The sequence below is a fragment of the Heteronotia binoei genome, chromosome 1, assembly GCF_032191835.1.
Source record: "Heteronotia binoei isolate CCM8104 ecotype False Entrance Well chromosome 1, APGP_CSIRO_Hbin_v1, whole genome shotgun sequence".
In the NCBI taxonomy this organism is placed as follows: Eukaryota; Metazoa; Chordata; class Lepidosauria; order Squamata; family Gekkonidae; genus Heteronotia; species Heteronotia binoei.
Window position 1 is genome coordinate 32,644,398 of NC_083223.1, and position 22,239 is coordinate 32,666,636.

Consider the following 22,239-nt stretch of genomic DNA (forward strand, 5'->3'; position numbering starts at 1 on the left):
GTCTAACCAGAGCAGAGTATAGTGATACCACCACTTCATGTTATCTGCACACTAGCCCAAAATCACATTTGCCTGCATTACACTGCTGACTCATGTTCAGTGTATGGTCCACTAAGATCCCTAGATCCTTCTTGCACATACTACTGCCAAGACAAGTTTCCCCCATCCTATAACTATGCAGAACTTTACATTTATTTATTTTAGCCCAGTTTTCCAGCCTGTCAAGATCATCCTGTATCTCGTCTGTCATCTACTGTATTTACAACCCCTCCCAATTTAGTATCACCTACAAATGTAATAAGCATTCCCGCTATTCCTCCATCCAAATAATTTATAAAGGTGTTGAACAAAACAGGTCCCAAGACAGATCCTTGTGGCACTCCACTTGTCACTCCTCGCCAAGCCTCCTGTTTTATGAGCAACCAAAGAAATCACTGGCTGTCAGGCTTCCCTATCAGGAAGCTGAACTTTTCTTATACATCTACCACTACAAAAAGTACATAAACAGGTTGATCAAGAAAGATGAGAAAACAAATTTCAACAGCATGTCACAGTAACACAAGCATAGTTGAAGGGAAAAGCATAGTGGAGACACAAAACCAAGCAGGTAGAGATGCTCAAATTATGTTCAGACCTTCTAATTCTGCGGTTCCAGATTAGACCCCTGGCCTAGTATCTTGCAGAGGCTAGCCCAGTCCCATCAGATCTCAGAAGCTAAGCAGGGTTCATCCTGTTTGGTATTTCAGAGGGAGATCTCCAAGGAAAATGAGGGTCACTGATGCAGAGGTAGGCACTGGCAAACCACCTCTGAAAGACTCTTGCCTTGAAAACCCCATGGGGTCGCCATAAGCCAGCTGTGACTTGATGGCACTTTCCAACAACAACCACCAGGTTAGAAGAGACTGGAAATATCTTTTGTTGTTGTTTTTGCTATTCCAAAGCTGATGTGGTTCAGCATTGTCTACTGCCATACTCTACATATGTCCCAGTAGAGAGATGCTCTCCCACTTGCCTCCAAGGCTTTCCCCAGATAGTAACAAGCCCTAATAACACAATACCCTGGTTTCTCTTAACAGGAAGGGGGATAGTTTTTCCTCAGAGAGGATTTGCCATACTGATGTTTTTAAAAAGAGGGCAGGTGATGCACAACAAAGAATGTAGCAAGTGCCCTCCAATACTAGGGTGAGATAGCAGGTTGCTGCTTTTAGAAGTTTCTTTATAGGGAGTTAATTAATGCCCCAATTCCCAGTATACCAAGCGCTAGATAGAACAGCAAAGGAGTTCACAGTCATTCAAGACAAGTTGAGACATTTACAAAATGGCACTGGGAAAAGAGCTGAGCTATTTACTCCTTCCTTTCAGTTTCCTGAAAAAACCTTATCACCACAGAGCAACTGCAAAGGATACAAAGCCAAAAAGAAGACTCTCATTTTGCCAGTGTGAAGATGTTGGTATTTCAAGTGCTACTTTCTGAGAACACATTTACATTCCCTGGAACAAATGAAAGACATGCGGTTCCACAAAGAGAATACCTAAAAAGGCTGTGCACAGAAGTATACGAAGCTGCCTCATACTTCCTATAGGCCTATCCTAGTCTTGTCTAATAGGACTGAAAGGCTCTTTAGGATCCTTGGAATCAGTTGATAAAACAAGTCAAGTGCTTGTTTTATCTCTAAGTTACGGGCCTTGTCCAAAGTATGCCTACATATGGACTCCAAGTAAGGAAAAAGAATTTAATTTGGCATTTTTATCCCACTTTTCTCCACTCACTGTGGACTCAAAGCAGTTTACCATGTCAACAACCATAGCTCAGACACCAAATTCTCCAATGGTGGGAAACATATACCTAAACCCACAAGCCACACAGCAGCTAGGGCATCCCTCATCCTTGCAGCTAGCACTCAGTTCTTTGCCAGAAATGCCACTGGTATCCATGTTTCACATTAAAGTATCAGTCTACCTTAACTGTATTTGCACCTTAATATTTAATTTACTGGTGCACTGGCAACTCAAGAGCATTTCTCCAGTGGAAATGCGCAAGACAGATGAGTGTCATCTTGCATACAAGGTCAAAGTAGCTGCTTCTGCTTACAAACTATTCAGGAGACAAAAAAGAAGGAAAAACAGCAGCAGTGTTGTGACTGTGTGAAAATCTGTGTTGTGTGCCATCCCGCAACATAAAGGTTAGACTTTAACCACCCAAGCAACTGGCAAGATTTTCTTTAGCACTGTATTCCCCCCCCCTCCCAACCAAGGGAACAGCTTAAATACCTTGAGGCCAGGGAAGGGAAACAGAGTAAAGAGGAGGACTCTCCAGTGTTTAGATACACTTTCACTCATAATCATGGAATGCTGGATTTCTGCTGCTTCCTACACCACAAGTTTATTGCAACCAGTTTCTAAATCAAGCTGTACATACCAGTGATATAAGTAAGGTCCAAATCAAAGCCATCTTTTCGATAACGCCTTTTGTTTTCTGAAACCTAGGACAGGGGAAAAAAGGTTAAGGAGGCCATGAACCTAGAAATAAATGCTGCCAAGGTTTGGTACTAATAGATCACTTTTTAGTTCAGTTCAACAGGGGTTGACAATGCTTTCTTTGGAACTGTTTTCCAAGGTCACCCTTACCAGCTTGGCTATTATAAATGAAACTGTAGCACGTCTCAAGCTCAAGGAACAAAGGCATTCAGGTTCTGTACCCTGAACTTGCAAGAGGACAGGAATTTCTCATAACCTGTTCTAACCTTTACAAAACAGTAAATGGTTGGTATGTGTTTTAGGGTGGTATGAGGGATTAGAAGTCAGCTTCTGATTACACAATCTATTGATCTTGGCAGTTTGGTTGCCTAAAGCATGTATTTGCAATGAACAAACTGTTGGCTTTAAATTTTAAAATCACTCTCCTGCTTCATTTTGTAATTCTGGTCCAAATTTTCCAACACTTTTTGCTTTGTTTCCTACTTTTCCAGTCCCATTATGTATGATTATCAGCCCATCTTATTAGGATATATGATCTATTTCTTCCTGAACACTAGTATAAAAGCTTTCCACTTCTCCCTCTTCAGCATCTGAAGTTGGGGTGCAAACTTGAATGACAGGTAATAGATTGATTCATATTATTCAGTCAGACTTTGCATTTTAGCCCCTGATTGTTTCTGCTACATCTCACCTCATAATTAGAGCAATTCCATTTCCCCTGTACCATTTCCTGAGAATGAACGATCTTTTGCCATAAAAAGATCTTTTGCCAGTGTTACCATCTGCTGCTGCTACCCAGTAGCTCCCCCTTCAAGGATTCATCTGCCTCCATTACCATTGAAACCATTTATTCTCTTCTGCTGATGTGACCATTAAAATTAATGAAATGGATATATGCATCTTAGTCTGGTGTCTCAGCTTTGACCATTCCACCTTGAGTAACTCTTGATGAAGTCCAGACTCCTGAAGGTATTACTCTCAGCTTCACTGACACACTCAAGCCCCTTTCCCACATTAAGTTGTATATCCAAGGTGGTGGTGTTGTGGGCTGCAGAAGTGTCCCATGCAGTTCCTGTGCAGTTTTGCACTTAAATATAGATCTGGATTGCCATTACCATTCAAATGCAAGACATACATTAATTTAATTTTTAAAGGAAAACATCTACATGTGAAAAGTATTTTCCATCTTACCATCCTCCGAGATGCCCTTTCAAGTCGTCTTTTCTCAGAAGCCAAACGAAATATTCTTATCAGAATTATAATCCTCAGGAATCGGAAGAAAACCACCATTCTGAGCAACAGGAGGAAATAAAGGATCATGCAAAGACACTGGCAAGAGGCGATATATGTACCCAGTTCCAATTCTTAATTTGGCAAATTCCTCCCTTTGGAGACTCTTGCAAGCCATGCAGGATTTGGACAAAGGGATCAGCACCACAGCTTCTGTAGTCTACCTGGTATAGCATATCAGATCTTACCCATGGTGTCTATAAATACTACAATTATGGTGGAGAGAATGAATTCTCTGTATTCTTCCGCCAGGTCCAAGTGGTTGGAAGAGTATTTGGAAAGAAGTATTGGAAGAAGTATTTGGAAAGGAAACCAGCATTAGGGTAATTCCTTGGCATATATCAGGGCCCAAAAACACGATGTATTGTTCTTTCTAACAAGACTTCTGCGAACAACACCTCAGCCTTCACCACAGGTGAAGAGGTTATATGAGCCAGCCATGTCCTAAACGTTCTCCCATAGCCTTCTCTTCTCATATTTCCCACGTGGTGTTGAGCCCATGTTTAAAGGGTAGACCGAACATGAGCAGAATGATGTTGGAATGACATTTTTAGAAGGCAGATGCTACAGCATCTAGTAAGCTTATCCATTTGTACGTGCCTCCCGTCTACTTGCATGACACTCCGACAAAGGAAACAGTGATTCAGAGGGCCGTGACACAGAAAGCAGTTTGTCATATTGTCTGTCTCTCCAGCGCAAGGGAGCAGACATTATGCCTGCACATCTGGGGAGACAGGCAATAATACTATGAAGATATGTCAGTGACATAGGTGAGGTCATTAGTTGTATGCACTAAAATCAGTGACAGAGACACTAACCATTCAGCCTGCAACAAAATAGCAAGATGACCTATCAGTGCCATTCTGTTGTCACAAGATCACTTTGATTCTGACATGAAACTGACACTGAACTTTCCACTCTACTCCCCCCACCTTGAAGTTGCTAAACCCAAATGACAGATGCTACAGAAACAAATGGCAATAGTTCATTATTTATTCTCAATCACTGTAACTCATGAGTTCCCAATACTGTTGAGCCTGTGGGCACTACTAGGATTTTGAGAACAGCTAGTGAGTACCACCATAAAATGGATTGGGGGGCGGATCACAAAATACTGGGAGGCTGCAAACCAAGCATTCTCCTATGAAGAAGGCAGCAGTTTACAAGTGCACAGAAAGATGAATCTTTGGCTCTTTTTAAGCATTTCCTGCTCCAATTAGGTTAAAAACAACAACCAGAAGTGGCTGTTTGATTTGGGGATGAAGGACATGGGCATTTGGAAGGGACACATGCAGGTGCTACATGAGGGATCAACTTCCCTACCAAATGTAATGAATTGAGCTTTTCTGGTTCTTTTTTGCTATTAATTTGGAAATGAATGCATTTCCCTAAACTAGAGGCACAGATGAAGAGCATTGAAGCCTCTTAAGATCACAGCCAACCTACTGGAGAACAGGATGTTCAACATAAGGCCCTTTAAAAAATCAGCATTAAGTGTACACTCCAGAGCACTCCACTGCAAAGAATTCTAGATATCTTCAAGCAGTAGAGGGGAGGGGAGGGAGGCTGCATGTCCCATACCTTGGAATTTGGCTGATTCCCTCTAAGTCAGACACGATATATATTATATTTATCAACAGAGTGCCTACAACAATGACAGAATCCAGAATATTTAGCTTGGATGTGAAGTAATTCCTGAAGCTGAGGAGGAGAAAAAAAGCAGACAAGGATACAAGTCACTAGTCAGCAACAATGAGTTGTAAATTACAGGTATTTGTTGGTTCAAGTCTGTAGTTCATGCCTACAAAATTTTTATCAGCATAAGGAATATTCTCCACAACAGTTAGTCTGACCTTGCAAGAAGCTGTCTGGCAATCAACTATAGAACAGCATCAACCTGGAAGACAAGCAAAGGCAGACTGGCTGTCATAGCCACCAGGGAATTTCCCAGTGGGCTGATGCCTCCCCCTTCCCCATACTTAGGGTGGTCCAGTCCAGGATAGAAAAGCCTTGTTCAGCCTGGGAAAGACTGGTTCTTCCCAACCCAGGCACAAAGCTGGGCAGAACTACAGGACTGACTGTTTCCTCACAGAATCAGAGAGTTGGAAGGGACTTCCAAGATTATCTATAGTCCAACCCCCTGCACAATGCAGGAACTTCACAAATATCTCCCCTACACACATACATCCCCAGTGACCCTTGCTCCATACCCAGAAGATGGCAAAAAACTTTCAGGATCCAAAATGACACAGAGAAAAATTGCTGATTGATCCCAAAGTGGTAATCAGCATTTCCCTGGATGTGTAAGAAAGGGCCACAAGCACTAAGCACTGATGCAATCCTTCCTGCCCTTCCTCTCATGATCTGCCCAAGTTCACAGAATCAGCATTGCTGTCAGATGGCCATCTAGCCTCTGTTTAAAAACCTCCAAGGAAGGAGAGCCCGCCACCTCCTGAGGAAGCTTGTTCCACTGAGGAACTGCTCTGTTAGGAAGCTCTTCCTAATGTCTTCTGATTTAATTTAATTTCAACCGATTGGTTCTCGTCCGACCTTCTGGGGCAATGGAAAATAACTCTGCATCCTCCTCCTCCCTTCCTTTGTGAGGATGGGGCCAAGACCCTTTCCCAGGACTGTTCTTCCTCCTAGTCTGTCTCTGAAGACAACACTAAGAGTCAAGCCCCTTACTAGATTCAGCTAGGAGACATTCTGGGATTGGGCCTGTACAAGTTGGGACCCCAAGAAGAACTGCAAGGAAGGTTTTGAAAGTTCCAAAACCAGTATCTTCCCTCCAGAGTTCTGCAACCTCCAAGGGCATCATCATCAAATGATGATGATGATGATATACCAGATTTATATCCTGTCCTATACTCTGAATCTCAGAGTGGTCACAATCTCCTTTACCTTTCCCCCTGCCCCCCAACAGATACCCTGTGAGGTAGGTGGGGCTGAGAGAGTTCTTACAGCACCTGCCCTTTCAAGGAGAACTCCTACAAAAGCTAGGGCTGACCCAAAGCCATTCCAGCAGCTGCAAATGGAGCCATTTAAGCTGGAAAAGCAGCATGAGGAAAGAAATCTTAAGATTTTTAAAATTCTTTCCCCCACATATCATATTCCTGCTCCAAACTGTACACCGATTCGCCTAAGGGAACTAATTCCTAAGTACAGAAGTTGCATTGTGTGCCTGATCAACAGAGCCCAGCACAAACATGAAGAAAATGTAATATTGCAGTTAGGTCCCCAAGAGATCAAGCAGGCTGATTTCTTGCCTTTTTCCTTCACACACACACCCCCAAAAAATATTAGATTGCATTCAACATTCCAGCATCTCCGTTACACTTTTAGTCATCACCAAGCCGGCTTTGGAGGTTCTTATTTTAATTTACAAATGCATATTTTTCAGGGAAATCTCCCGAGTAGGTAGGTCTGTGGGTTAGCTCCACTGGATAGCTCTCATTATCCAAACGGGCCAGTCATTTCGTTAATATGATACCAAAAAAGAAAAAAAATCACAGAGAACGTGTATTTAGATTATATGAAACCACAATAAGAACCAATGGCAAATTTCCTGCATACTGCAGAAGGGGAAGTATGGTGTCTCTGAAGCTACCTGTTCTGAAGTTACCTATTCCCTACAGAATTTCAAGACATCTCTCCCTAGCTCTAGAGCATGACCCAATAAAAGCCTTTCAAGATCAAACCTAAACAAGTGTGGTGTGGTGGTTAGAGTGTAGGACCAGAATCTAGGAAACCCAGGTTCAAATCCCTGTTCTGCCCAAGGAAGCTCACTAGCGCCAATTTGGGAAGGGCAGGAGAGAAATGTGAATGAATAAATAAATAACTTGGGCCAGTCATACCTACTCAGCCTAACCAACCTCACAGGGTTGCTGTGAGGATAAAATGGAGCACAGGAGAATGATGTAAGCCTAGGCTTACTCAATGAAATCATGCCATGGAGTCAGAGACGTCTTCTTTCAAATTGTTTCTTTTGGCTGCTTTGTGAGTGTGTGTGTGCATGTGTGTTCATTTTCATTTAGCAGATGTGCAGCTGCTGGGGAACCCTCTGAAGGCAAAAAAAGAGGACAAGAAAATGAGGACTGTATTCAGGGGAACTGAACTGCTGTATATTTATTTATTTAAGGGAATAGGAAAGTCCCCAGGAAGGGCCGGATAAACAACTGGGCCAAGTAGGCACTGACCTATGGGCCCCCACGCCTTCAGGGTCCCCGGGCTGGCTCCCCCCCCCCCATTTCCCCCCTGCTTGCAGCCCTCCCAACCTGCACGTGCAGCCAGCAACTGAGCTACCCTTTGCTCGACTTGCCTGGTGTGGCTGCTGCTGACAACATCACCAAATTTGCCTTTCTCTGCCTCTCCCCTGCAGCTTTGTCAAAGGGACTTTTGAGAAGGAGGCTGCAGTGAGGGCCATGGGTTGCGGGGTGGGTGTTCTGACTCTGAGATAATTTGCAAGTGGGCCCCGAGATTCTGACTGCCTAGGGGTCTCCACAGGGTTTAATTCAGCACTGCCTTCAGGTTCCACCCTCAAAACCCCCAGGTATTTCCTAGTTGGACCAGGCAACCCTATATAAGCCTCTTTGGGTCTCCATCAGGGAGAAAGGCAGGGTATAAATGAAACAAACTCTCATCTTTTAGTCTAAAGAGGTTTCTAGCAGTGGGCACACATGAATATTCCACAAGTATTCACATTCTTACCCTTCAATATACACTCGTAAGAGAACATCTACAAAGAAGAACAGTGCTATGGCCAGAGAGGCGCCTTCAAGCATCTCCACTGATTCACCAAACACTAGAGATATAATCACAAGTAGAATGTCCACAAAAATAAGCACAACACCAAATAATCTACAAAAGCAAAGGAGAAAAAAGTGATAAGCTTTCAAAAGGCAAACAGCACACAAAAGGAAAAATCCAGGGCTTTTTTTTTCTGGAAAAAGAGGTGCCAGAACTCTCAAGAGGGAAACAAGAGAAACACATGGGTGCCTCCTCATGAGCTTTTAAACATTTTTTGAGAATTCTGTTTCCACAACAAGGTTATGGAACTCTGTCTTGCCACATTCCTCCCCCCCACCCACCCCCCACCCCCCAAAAAGCCCTGGAAGAATCTATACTGTTTTTCTCAACTACATGGTCAATATCACTTTTACAATCTCCAGAGGGAAGACAAAACACTATAAGACAATATTTAACAAACTGATAATCTGCAACTCTTTTGGTGGACCTCAGTTAATGGTACAGATCTATCAAAAAAATTGATACCAGCGTATTGTACAGATGGTGGCAGAGTGTACTATGCATTAGATTGCCAACCTGCAGATCCCCTGGAATGGCAACTCATCTCCAGACTACAGAGATCAGTTTCTGTGGAGAAAATGGAAATTTTCGAGGGTGGACTCTATGGCATTACAGCATACTGCGGTTCATCCCCTGCCCTCCATAAGCTGCATTCCCAAACCATTCTGTGATTTATCCCAGAGTTGGCAACCCTAGCAATTAGGAGTCTAGTTATGACCCCTGCTGATTATAATACCCCCAATTACCATATACTGTCTGATATGCCCAGTTATGTTTAGGCTATGCAGGCTTCCAACCAAAATCACTAAAAGGAACAATTTCAAAATCCCCAAATTTGAAGCAAGGCTAAAAAGTAGGAATGCTTTAATCGATGTTCATGTTGTGGTTCCTACTTACCTAAATCCAAAAGACATCACGTATGGAGAAATCTTCTTCTTAAAAATACTGGCATAGAAAACAAGAAGGGAAGGGGATGATGAGAGAATTATTATTATTAGGACTAAGATGTCAATGTGGCAGGTTTTCATAACCTAACCAGCACTGCATAGGTTTGATCTTTTGAAGGAGGCAACAAATAACAGAAAACTACACCACAGCAGAGACAGTAGTTCCTGCAAATCCAGATTCAAATATTGTAGAATGGATACCCAAATGCCTAGAAAGCTCAATGCTTTTAAAAGTTTTATACAATGTATTTTCATGGCTCCCGGTTTTGCCTATAACTGAATGCTCATCAGCATTCCCCAGTGTATCTAGGTCTGTCAGCAAAATCTTCCTCAGTGCTCAGCAATCCTGCTTGATTCCTCACTGGCATCTTGGCAAAGGGAGAAGGAACACAGGGCATATTAATCCAACAAGTCCAGTAATTAATATTAAAATATTGTACTACAAGTGATCATCATCTATCCAGAGCTATAGGCAGACTGTGCCTACAACAGGAAAGGCTGCTCTCCATTTCATAAGAATTCATTTCCTATCCTTCAGCATTTGAAGTAGCACAATTAAATTCCCCTGGGAGACTTGCTTATTAGATAGCAACTTTCTGTTGCATCAGGGCTTAGATACCACCAGCTTTTGTGCTTGATCGTGACCTATTCAACTCCTTGTGACAACCCTACTTTTGTCAAATGTATCCCACAATCTCAACACACTTTTTTCATTGTTTAAAGGGGGTCTTTCCTCATACTTTTGCCAGGAAAAGAGCCACGAAGTCCCAACCCTAAGATGCTAACTTACAAAGCAACACAACATATTTCAAATTCCAGTTGGAAAATGGGATAGTCTGTTACAGAACACATCACATGAGAAAAGGTCCTGCAGCACTAACATCTGTATTGCAATAAACTTCTGTGAGCATCACCTCATTTTACCAGAATCATGACGTAAGTTCTCAGGGACAATAGTGTTCTTAGGTCCAACCTAGCACCATTTTAAAATGCTGTCATGATGTGGCAGGCTAAGGTGCTTTCATTATCCACCCCCATGCCTTTTCAAGGCAAATGCAATTTGGGGCTGTATCAACAGAAGTCTAGTGTCCAGATCATGCAAAGTGATGGTATCACTTTACTCTGCTCTGGTTAGACCTCACCTAGAGTATTTTGTTCCATTTGGGGCATCACAATTTAAGAAGAATATGCTGTCCTTCTTACAAGATAGAACATGTCCAGAGGAGGGCAACGGAGGTGGTGAGGGGGTATGGAGACCAAGTCCTAAAAGGAAAGGTTGAAGGAGTTGGGTATGTTTAGCCTGGAGAGAAGACTGAGAGGTGATATGATAACCATCCTCAAGTTAAGTATTTGAAGGGCTGTCATACATAGGATGGTGAGTTGTTTTCTGTTGCCCAAGAAGGCTGAAGTAGGGACTGAAATTAAATCAAAAGAGTTTTTTTGCTAAACATTAGGAAGAACTTCTTGATAGAGTAGTTCTTCAGTGGAACAAGCTTCCTCGGGAGGTTGTGGGCTCTCACCAGCCCCATAGCCATGAGGGGCATGCCCCCTGACTTCTGGGAGGGGCCCCCAACTGGCAGCCTTCGCTCCCCCGTGCTGCAGCCTCCTCCCTCCCCATGATCCAAATCATGAGGGAGGGCAGGTAGAAGCAGCTGCCAGCCTCCTCATACCATTTTAAAGACATCCCCCCCACAGCCAGCTGGTCAACAGGGTCTAAAACATGTGGGGAGGCGTGCAGCTGCTTCTGCCAGCCCTCCTGTGCGATTTGGATCATTGGCGGGGGTAACCCTCAAATGGCAGCAAATAACAAAAACTGTGGCCTTTCCTCTGCCTCAAAGTGATTCAAATCACACTGGAGGGTGGGCAGAAGCAGCTGAACGCCTCCCCATGTGATTTAGACCCCACTGACCAGTTGATCAGAGAGGTCTTTAAATGGCACAGGGAAGCTGGCAACTGCATCTGCCGGCCCTCCTGCGTGATTTGAATTGCTGGCAGAGGTGACCTTCAAGCTGCAGCTGGAAGGGAAGGTGGGGGTGGTGCCCAGAAATTTTAGGTGGGAGAGGGCTTTTTAAAAATCCAGATGCCCCCTGCATTTTTTAAAAGTCCCCCCACCTAAAAAAATCCTAGCTACACCTCTGACTCTCCTCCTTTGAATGTTTTGAAACAGAGGCTAGATGACCATCTGACAGCAATGCTGATTCTGTAAATTAAGCAGATCATGAGAAGGAGGGCAGGAAGGGTTGCATCAGTGCTTAGTTCTTGCGGCCCTTTCTTACACACCTAGGAAAATGCTGATTGCCACTTTGGGGCCATACAGCAATTTTTTTTGCTGTCTTCTAGGCATGGAACACAGGTCACTGGAGGTGTGGGGGGGAGGTATTTATGCAATTCCTGCATTTCCATTAGATGTTGATGATGCCAGATATAACATTTATTTATTGTGCTTATATCCCGCCCTATCCCATGGTGGGCTCAGGGTCGGTAACAACATAAAGTACAATAAATATCTCATTGAAATCAGTTAGATAAAACAAGTTGGCAGCAAAAACACCAGAGCATTCCAATATACCTCCTATTGGATGTTAGCAGGATAGAAAGCATCTGCAAGATTGCTATGGGGCAGGGGAGTTTGAGATGGTAGAGAAATTCGCCACCTCAGTTGAAGGCCTGGCAGAAAGCTCCATTTTATAGGCCCTGCAGAACTGTAACAAGTCCTGCAGGGCCCTGATTTCAATTAGGAAATTCCAACAGGCATTCCTGTTCCAACAGGCCAGGGCAGACAAGGCCCCTGGCCCTGGTTGAGGCTCAGTGGACTTTTTTTGGCCAGGGACTACCAGTAGATGTTGGTCTGTGGAGGGCAAGGATCTCCAGAGCTTGGGGAAAGATGGCCCCGAAGGTATGCTGGTCCCAGGCCGCATATGGCTTTCAAGGCCAACAACATAACTTTGACATGGATCTGGTACTCAACTGGTAGCCAGCACAGTTGGTGCAACACTGGCTAAAGGTGTGCCCACAAAGGCAATGCTGTCAGCAAGCTCACCGCCACATTCTGTACAAGTGCAAGTTTCTGGGTCAAGTTCAAGGGCAGCCACACACAGAGTGAGTTACAGCAGTCGAATCTGGAAGTGACCATTGCATGGATCACTGTAGCTAAGTCCTGGGATGAGAGATAGGGAACAGGTTGCCTGACCTGCCTCGGATGATAAAAGAGGTAAACACTAAAGGGAAACGGTCTTTAAAATTACAGTAGCAGAAAAAGAGACCATGGGAAACTAATCATAATAAACATAATTAAGGCTATTAACAAAAATCAATATAAAGTTTACAACAATATCACACTAGAATAGAAACAATGTATTAGAGGAGTCCTTCAGTCAATATAACGCATATAATCCAATCGTCAAAAGTCTTCCACAGCGTCCATTCCAAACCCTCACAGGTAGATCATCAAAAACAGGTCTTCATAAAGCACTAAGTACTCACTACAGCCTTCTTACAGTTTTTCTTTAAGATAACCCAGGACTACAATAGACCAGGACACTTATATATCCAAAAGGGCCAGAGGAAGGACTATAAGCCCAACAATCATTTTGATTTAAAATTTTCTTTTTCAAGGACTCTGGTCCAGTATCTGTAGTCTCCCTGGTAGAATACTTACAACGGAACAATAAGCCTTCTCTCAATACATATACAGCCACTGCTCATTTCCAACAGGCTTCGTGAACACTCTTTCCCTTAGCACCACCCTCTGCCCCTGACCAACGAAAAAGGAAGTAAGCCATTGTAGAGACATCACCTGTATCCCTATATCATCAAGGTAATGGGTCAAGAGGTCACAGCTGACCATGCTGAACACTGCTGTCAAATCCAAGTGCAACAGCAATATCAACCCACCTTGATCCAGGTGTCTGTAGAGGTCATTTGTGAGGATGATCAGAATGGTTTCTATCCCATGGTCAGCGTGGAGGTCAGACTGAAAGGAAGCATCATCCAAAAAAACCTAGAGCTGCTCAGCCATCACTCTCCCAACCACCTTACCCAGAAATGGCAAATTCAAAACTTGGCAGTAGTTGGCAAAAAAAAATTATTGTCTCTTCATTTCAGCTAGCATCTTTGTTGTGTATATCTAACTTCAAGTCTGCTACAAAATTCAAAACACCCCCGATAACAATTTTCCCTTCATAAAATAGATCTAATTTCATCAAAACTTCCTCGATAAATTGAAGTTGGGTTTGATTCAGGGTGCAGATGGATGCCAAGTTCATTGTGTTTTTATCTAGCAAACCATTTATAAAAATATAACATTTTAACTGCTTTAAAAATAAAGCAGATATTGTTTGTAATCAGGATTGCGACTTGGCTTGACTTAGAAGTCAATTTAAGGTGTGTTTCCTATGGAATCCTAAAGTTGGAAGGGACCATTCAGGCCATTAGTCCAACCCCCTGCACAATGTAGGATCAGCCTAGAGCAGGGGTGGCCGACGGTAGCTCTCCGGATGTTTTTTGCCTACAACTCCCATCAGCCCCAGCCATTGACCATGCTGGCTGGGGCTGATGGGAGTTGTAGGCAAAAAAACATCTGGAGAGCTTCCGTTGGCCATCCCTGGTTTATATGCATCCCTTTCAAGTGTTTGTCCAGCAATTGTTTAAAGACTGCCAGTGAGGGGGAGCTCACCTCCTCTCTTGGTAGCTGATTCCACTGCTGAACAACTCTTACAGGACAAAAGTTTTTTCTAATATCCAGCTGGTACATTTCCACCCTTAATTTAAGCCCATTATTGCGAGCCCTATCCTCTGCTGCCAACAGGAACAGCTCCCTGCCCTCCTCTAAGTGACAGCCCTTCAAATACTTCAGAAGAGCAGTCATGTCCCCCCTCAACCTTCTCTTCTCCAGACTGAACACTCCCAAGTCCCTCAGCCTTTCCTCATAGGGCTTAATCTCCAGGCCCCTGATCATCCTCATTGCTCTCTCTCCTCTGCACCCACTTCCTGAATAAATAATGTATGTGGTTGCATTCTAACAATTGTTATTGTCATTTTCTTTAATTTTATTTTGTTGTTCAAGCCACTGCAATTTACAGAAATTATTTTAATACTAGGAGCCATTACTTATATTACAGTGTAGATTTATTATAAAATTAGTAATGACTTTGAAATAAGAATAAACTAGATCAAATATACAACCATTAATAATAATTCTTAGAATAAAATTTATAATCAGTAAAGAACTCCTAATCTCCCTCTTCTCCCACCCAATATTGCAAAAATTATTATATTTGTTCTTAAGGGGGGGGGCTACTCCATTTCATTGGTGTTGTATGTTTCTTATAAGTTTTTGATTGAGGAGCACTGGGTAAATCCAGAGGGATTTCTATATCAAGCAATTTAAGAAGGGATTTTACTTCATTCAGATTGCTGCCTTGCAACAGAGATCCATTATGAAGCACCAAGAGTTTGAGTGAGGGTAGAGCCCATCTGTATATCAGTTATAAATTTCAAAGCTCTCCTTCATCGTAAGACCTCTTCAGAAAGGTCTTGAAAGACCTGGATTTATCTTGGAAAGATAGGTATCTACGGTTCCTTGCTTCTTGAAGTATTTTTCTTTAGTTTGGTAGTTGAGAAAGCGCACTAGAATGCCTTGTGGGAACCTGGATTGTGAAGAGACTGGGGGCCCCACTCTGTAAGGACAAAGCCATCTTCTAGCCAGGAAGATAAAAGCTGCCAAATTTATAACGTTCTTTTTCTTCAAAGGAGCCCCATGGCGCAGAGTGTTAAAGCTGCAATACTGCAGTCCTAAGCTCTGCTCACAGCCTAAGTTTGATCCCCAGTGGAACTAATGCACAGAGTATGGAAAACAAACAGCAGGAACTGGAAGTCCTAATAAAGGAAGGAGACTATGACATAATAGGCCTTTCTGAAACTTGGTGGGATGACCTCACAACTGGAATATTAGGATTCAGGGGTACAACTTATTTAAAAGGTACAGGCAAATGAGAAAGGGTGGAGGCGTAGCAGTATATGTGAAGGAGGTATATACTTGTAAGGAAATATGTGAATTTGAGCATGGCGGCTCAGTTGTGTCTCTGGGTAAAAATAAAAGGAGTAAGAAACAACAGTGATATTGTGGGGGTCTGCTATAGACCACCAAGTCACTCAGAGGACTTGGATGAGGTACTTCTACAGCAGATTGCAAAGTTCTCCAAGAGAAGGGATATAGTGATCATGGGAGATTTCAATTACCCAGACATCTGTTGGAAGTCCAACTCTGCTAAAAATGAAAAGTCAAATAGATTCCTGACTTGTCTTGCTGACAACTTCCTTTTCCAGAAAGTGAAAATGGAAAGAAGGGGATCTGCTATCTTGGATTTGAGTCTCACCAACAAGGAAGAATTGATTGAAGAAGTGGAAATAGCGGGCACCCTGGACAGTAGTGACCATGTGATTTTGGAATTTACAGTCTTAGGGAAGGGAAAAGCTATACATAGTCAGACTTATAGGTTGGACTTCAGAAAGGCAAACTTTGATAAACTTAGAACTATGCTGGGTAAAACCCCATGGTCAGAAATACTTAGGAGGAATGGGGTTCAGGAGGGATGGGACTTTCTTAAAAGCGAAATACTGAAAGCACATTCACAGACGATTCCTATAAGAAAAAATGGAAAAAGCCTAAAGAAGCTGAAGTGGCTCCGTAAACAGCTCTCTAAAGACTTAATAAAAAAGACTCCTTTAGGAATTGGAAGGAGAGCCTTATAACCAAGGATGAATATAAACAAATCACCAGTGCTTGTAGAGAAAAAGTTAGGAAAGCTAAAACTCAGTATGAGCTTAGGCTGGCCAAAGATGCTAAAAACAACAAAAAGGGTTCTTTTCTTATGTTCAGAGTAAGAAAAAGAGCAAGGACATTGTAGGCCCATTGCAAGGGCAAGAAAGTGAAATTGTAACAGGTAATAAAGAGAGGGCAGAACTGTTCAAATCCTACTTTTCCTCAGACTTCTCTTCTGAGGGAAATGGTGCTCAACATGGCAAAAACATATAAGGAGGGTATGAAGTTCCAACCTAAGATCAGCATAGGGGTAGTACATAAACACCTAGTTTCTTTAAATGAAACTAAGTCCTCAGGCCCAGATGAATTGCATCCAAGGGTTCTAAAAGAACTTGCAGATGTAATTTCTGAGCTTATTATTTTTGAGAATTCTTGGAGAACAGGAGAGGTGCCAGAAGATTGGAAGTGGGCGAAAGTTGTCCCCATCTTCAAGAAGGGGAAAAAAGATCGGGGTAACTACCGACCCATCAGCTTGACGTCTATACCCAGAAAAGTTTTAGAACAAATCATCAGTCGGTCCTGGAACATTTAGAAAAAATGGATGTGATTACTAAGAGCCAGCACGGTTTTCTCAAGAACAAGTCATGTCAGACTAACCTGATCACTTTTTTTGAGAAAGTGACTACCTTGCTGGATCAGGGGAATGCTGTGGACATCGTTTATCTTGATTTCAGTAAGGCTTTTGATAAAGTTCCACATACTATCCTTGTTGACAAGTTGGTAAAATGTGGTTTGGATCCTATTACCGTTAGGTGGATCTGTAACTGGTTGACAGATCGCACCCAAAGAGTGATTGTGAATGGTTCCTCATCCTCTTGGAGAGGAGTGACAAGTGGAGTGCCTCAAGGATCTGTCCTAGGACCTGTTTTGTTCAACATCTTTATCAATGATTTGGTTGAAGGTATAGAGGGAATGCTTATTAAATTTGCAGATGACACTAAATTGGGAGGGGTTGCAAACACAGAAGAAGACAGAAACAGGATACAGGATGACCCTGACAGGCTGGAAAACTGGGCTAAAATCAATAAAATGGATTTTAACAGGGATAAATGTAAAGTTCTGCATTTAGGTAGGAAAAATCCAATGCATGGTTATAGGATGGTGGAGACTTGTCTTAGCAGTAGTATGTGCGAAAAAGATCTAGGGGTCTTAGTGGATCATACACTGAACATGAGTCAACAGTGTGATGCAGTGGCTAAAAAGGCAAATGCAATTTTGGGCTGTATCATCAGAAGTATAGTGTCCAGATCACGTGATGAGATGGTATCTCTTTACTGTGCTCTGGTAAGACCTCACCTGGAGTATTGTGTTCAGTTTTGGCCACCATATTTTAAGAAGGATACAGACAAGCTGGAACGGGTCCAGAGGAGGGCAACGAAGATGGTGAGGGGCCTGGAGGAAAGGCTGACGCCTGGAGAGGAGGTGGATGAGAGAAGTTTAGCCTGGAGAGGGGATGTTTAGCCTGGAGAGGAGGCGGATGAGAGATGATATGATCACCATCTTCAAGTACTTGAAGGGCTGTCATATAGAGAATGGTGTGGAATTATTTTCTGTGGCCCTGGAAGGTAGGACCAGAACCAATAAGTTGAAATTAAATCAAAGGTTTCCGGCTCAACATTAGAAAGAACTTCCTGATCGTTAGAGCAATTCCTCAGTGGAACAGGCTTCCTTGAGAGGTGGTGGGTCCCATCCAACTCTATGATTCTATGATCAAACATCTGACATTCATGTCTATGTGGCTCTTCTGTTAAGCAAGTCTGGCCATTCCTGATCTAGGTCTTATTTGGTCACTTTAGCTTCAGTTGGGGAAGGTGCTGCCATCTTAAGGCTCTTACCGGAGTCCAAGTTCAATGTAGTTTGACTCCCCAGCAGGAAAGAACGATTTAACTCAAGAAATAGCTGACAAAGACGTCTTTGCTTTTCCTCCCCACAGTTTCCCCATAGCTAAATTTCAGTGGCATTGCTAAAATTGGTGGTCATTTCAGGTGCAGGATCAGGAGCTTCAGCATCCACCATTATGTGTCATGCCCCCCCCACAATCACTTGTATTTGATGTTTTTGATGAGAGTATGTCTTTGCACAAAGGCTGCCTAAAGGGCTTATCCAGTTTGACCAAGCCAAAGGACAGTCCTATCACATGTTCAAAGCTGATTCACAGGTTATAACATCCATGTAAACTTTTGACAGATGCACTGTGAGAGTTCCCTGCAGAAACTGAACTCCCAAGCATAAATGCTCTTGACTCAGAGTGGGAACATGATGGTACATCAGGAAAAACAAATCAAGGCTTTCTCTGCTATACTGATGCCTTCATGCAAGTTTCCTAAAGAGACAAACAAGTGCTCCCCAGAGCTGTTCCAATTCAGAAAACTGTATGGAAGGCTTCAGCCCTGTCAAAAGGTCCTAGTCAAACCTGGGCTAAGAACCTTTTAAGGAGAGGCAAGGCAAAACAAAATTACCAGTGAAAGACTAACCTCACCATAGTCTGGCAAGTGCCACCGGTCTTTTCTATCTACTCACCCCAGCACAAGAGTGAAAGGACAAGACTCCTGACCTCTCAGGGAGTTAACAAGAAAAGTCAGTCCTGCAGGATAGGACTGCTGACTGAGTTTTCCAATCTAAAATGTTCCTGGGTAGGTAGTCAAAGGTCCAGGCTTTGAGGTCAATGCAGAAAAGTATAATTATTTTTATTAAGGTGTAAAAAAAACCCTGAAAGATAAGACTGTGAAGGAATAAAGCAACTCTATGCTTATCCAGCTCAGCTAGTACAGTAAAGCAGCATTCCAGTTTACCAGATGTAAATCCAAATGCTGTCAGGTTCAGCAATAAAGCGGCTGTAGTCTTCAGAAACAGAAAGGGCTGTAGCCCACACAAACAGCAATTCAAGGTGGGTGCAGCAAGCAGAGTGACCACATGAAGCAGTCACAACAAGCTGAGCTAAGTAACCACTTGCATACTCCATTCCAAGCCCCAGGATGGCAAAAGTTAACTAAATTTATAGAAAAGGTATCTGATAGGCCTCTGGCCTGTTAGGCCAATCAGAAACCTGAGAGGTGATTTAATTCCCTATGTGTTGCTAGGCAAATGATGTATGGGGGTGACCTGACAAGGAGAAACAAAACAGCACTGCAGAGTAGTTCCACAGGTGCAAGTGCCCATAACTTCATGGCTTGGTATGCACTAATTGAAGCTGGTACTCCTTTCCTCTTACAGCTGCATGTTATCTTTATGGATAAGGTCATGCTGACTTTGGTCTCTGTCTCTGGGAAAATATGCGTAGGCCTCTCAGCCTGAACCAACATTTTTATTACAGAGCAAAAGCAAGGAACCATTTTTCTTCACAAGCCCCTCTTATTATATGCCATGACCAATCCAAATTAGGGCTGTCCACACATGGTTATTAAGTTGCCGGCAGGGAACTCTAGGTACCACTTGTGAAGTTCTCGTGAAGTTGTGCAGAAATTCTCACATATGAATTGATCACTATGTTTGTTGTGTTAATGGGCCAACTGGAAAGGCCATCTCTGCAACTGCTCTCCGCTCTCCTTCATTCCCCTGCATTAACACTGAAGAATATTCTCCCAGATGATTTCCTCAGCATGGCCAGCCAGTGTAATGTACTAGTTAGGGACCCAGCTCTGAATCCCCACTCTGCCTTTGTAGCTTGCTGACCGACCTTGGCTCAGCCACATTCACAGGTTAACTTACCTCACAGGGCTGTTGTGAAATAGATCAGAGAAGGTGTTACCCAAATACATGGCGTGTACATGAAGTAAATAAAATTTCAACAAGACCAATTTGAGGAAAAAGGAGAGAAAAAGGGGAAGACAATGAACAGGCTATTCATAACTTTGATTTACCCAACAGATACAATTAACTTACTAAAAACATGTGTTTGTTTCTTCTTCATCCTCAGCATCGCCATCATCGATCTCATCAATCTCAACAAATGGCTCCCTGGTCGGTTGATTTCTGCCATGGAATCAGTCAAATGGTTATGGACTCTCCCAGGATGAATTTGGTGCATCAACTTTCACCCTTCCCAGCACTCGCTCCTGGCAACAGCTATTTAGAAGTCTTCAACCTCTGAATATGGAGGTCTCACATAACCACCATACCTGACTGATAGGCCCTGCCCTTCATAGATGCCAACTGCCACCACTATATCAAGTGTAAATAATGGCCTCTTTTCTCTCTTCCTCTCAGAACCTCCAAATATTAAGTGTCTCCCAACACCTATTGAAGATCATTTTGAATATAGCACTTTATGAAGCTTGGCTTTTGAAAGCACCCAATCTATTGCAATCCCAATTTGTTCTAGCACTAAATGAGACAGAATAAACCTCACGCTGTGAGTTGCAGATCAGATGTTACCACAAGTGGGCCAGTTTATAGCACCAAGGACACCACAAGCATGTGGGTATTTCTGACACTTCTCGCAGGCTTCACTGAAATCTTTTCACATTTGTGTTTCAGTACTAAAATTAGAAGAGCTTCTGTGCGGATGGGTACATCATAAGGTCACAAGTGTTACTAGAAGGGTCTTTCAACAGCTAGTTTTCTAATAAAACTCAGTTGTACCTAGCATACACAAAGTTTCCTGCTTCTAGAACAGGCTGATAAGCCAGTACATGTCATAGTTGACCTCTTACCTAATAATCCATCACAGTCTTTGGTCCTCCCAGAAACACACTTTGTTCATTTCTTTGAGGGCACATAAAAAGGAACACAGTTTCAGGTGGGTAGCCATGTTCACTTGCAGTAGAAGAGCTACATTTAAGTCCAGTAGCTCCTTAGAAACCAACAAGATTTTTGAGGTATAAGGTTTTGAGAATAAAATCTAATGAAGGGAATTTTGACTCTCGAAAGTTTACACCCCCAAAATCCTGTTGGTCTCTAAAGTGCTATTGGACTCAAATCTAGCTCTCCTCCCTTGAGACTCAAAAGTTCAAGTCAAAGGCTTCCAAACGTCTTGCAACAGACAATGACTTCTGACAGACAAGACGGAAATAATTTATTTTCCCTCTCACTCCATCTACTACTACTACCTGAACTAGAGTGCTCAAGACAAGGTACGTTTGAATATAAATATTGTATGTAGGGATATTTGAATTTATTACATTTTTCTAATGATGGTAAAGACCAATAATAATTGTGCCTGAAGATGCATGATACATGAATAGAGCCACATTAGAACACTGGTCCTAAGGGCAATATTAGAGTTAATTTAATGGCCCTTATGTATTGGCAAAAGAAGGGGACGGCAAAAGGTGAGATGGCTAGACAGCGTTACTGATGTACCATACACGAATTTGAGCAGACTTCGGAGGATAGTGGAAGACAGGAGGGCCTGGCATGACTTTGTCCATGGGGTTAAAAAGAGTCACTCGGCCGTGAGACTGAACAACAAAAAGGCTAGGCCATCATCCTTATGAAAGAAGGTTTGGTGAACCAACAGAAGATTTTTAAGGTGAAAGCCAACTGAGGCGTGGCATGATAAATTGTAGAAATGTCACATGGCACAGTGCAACCAGATCTGACATCAAAACATGCTCTGGAAACCAAGGACTTCTTCCATATGTCCCCAGAAAGGCTTTGAAATCAGTCAATCAATATTGGCTGATAGTCTCTGATCCAAAAGATGTCTATCTTGCCTTGACTAGGGCCAGGGCTTTTTCAGCCCCAACCTGGTAGAATAAGCTCCACATTGAGGTTCAGGCCCTGCAAGATCTGTTGCAGTTTCACAGGGCCAATAGGACACGTAGCTCTTCCACCAGGCTTTCAGCATTCAGCAGAGCATGAAAGGATGTATCAATCCTGTTAAGCATTGCATAGAAGGATTACACAATACACATGGTCAAAAAGCCACAATGGTAACATTTCATGTATCCAGGT

General features: G+C 42.8%; 1 protein-coding gene across 1 annotated transcript in view; it reads right to left on the reverse strand.

The window, feature by feature from the left end:
• LOC132567593 (phosphatidylinositol 3,4,5-trisphosphate 3-phosphatase TPTE2-like) overlaps positions 1–22,239 on the reverse strand; it is an 83,241-nt gene that overhangs the window by 30,677 nt on the left and 30,325 nt on the right. Inside the window, exons 3-8 of the mRNA XM_060233273.1 lie at positions 20,227–20,316; positions 9,472–9,519; positions 8,476–8,625; positions 5,350–5,469; positions 3,670–3,769; positions 2,420–2,483 (exon numbers count right to left, since the gene is read on the reverse strand). Of these exons, the coding sequence (XP_060089256.1) occupies positions 2,420–2,483; positions 3,670–3,769; positions 5,350–5,469; positions 8,476–8,625; positions 9,472–9,519; positions 20,227–20,316 (572 nt within the window). The remainder of the gene's footprint in view (positions 1–2,419; positions 2,484–3,669; positions 3,770–5,349; positions 5,470–8,475; positions 8,626–9,471; positions 9,520–20,226; positions 20,317–22,239) is intronic.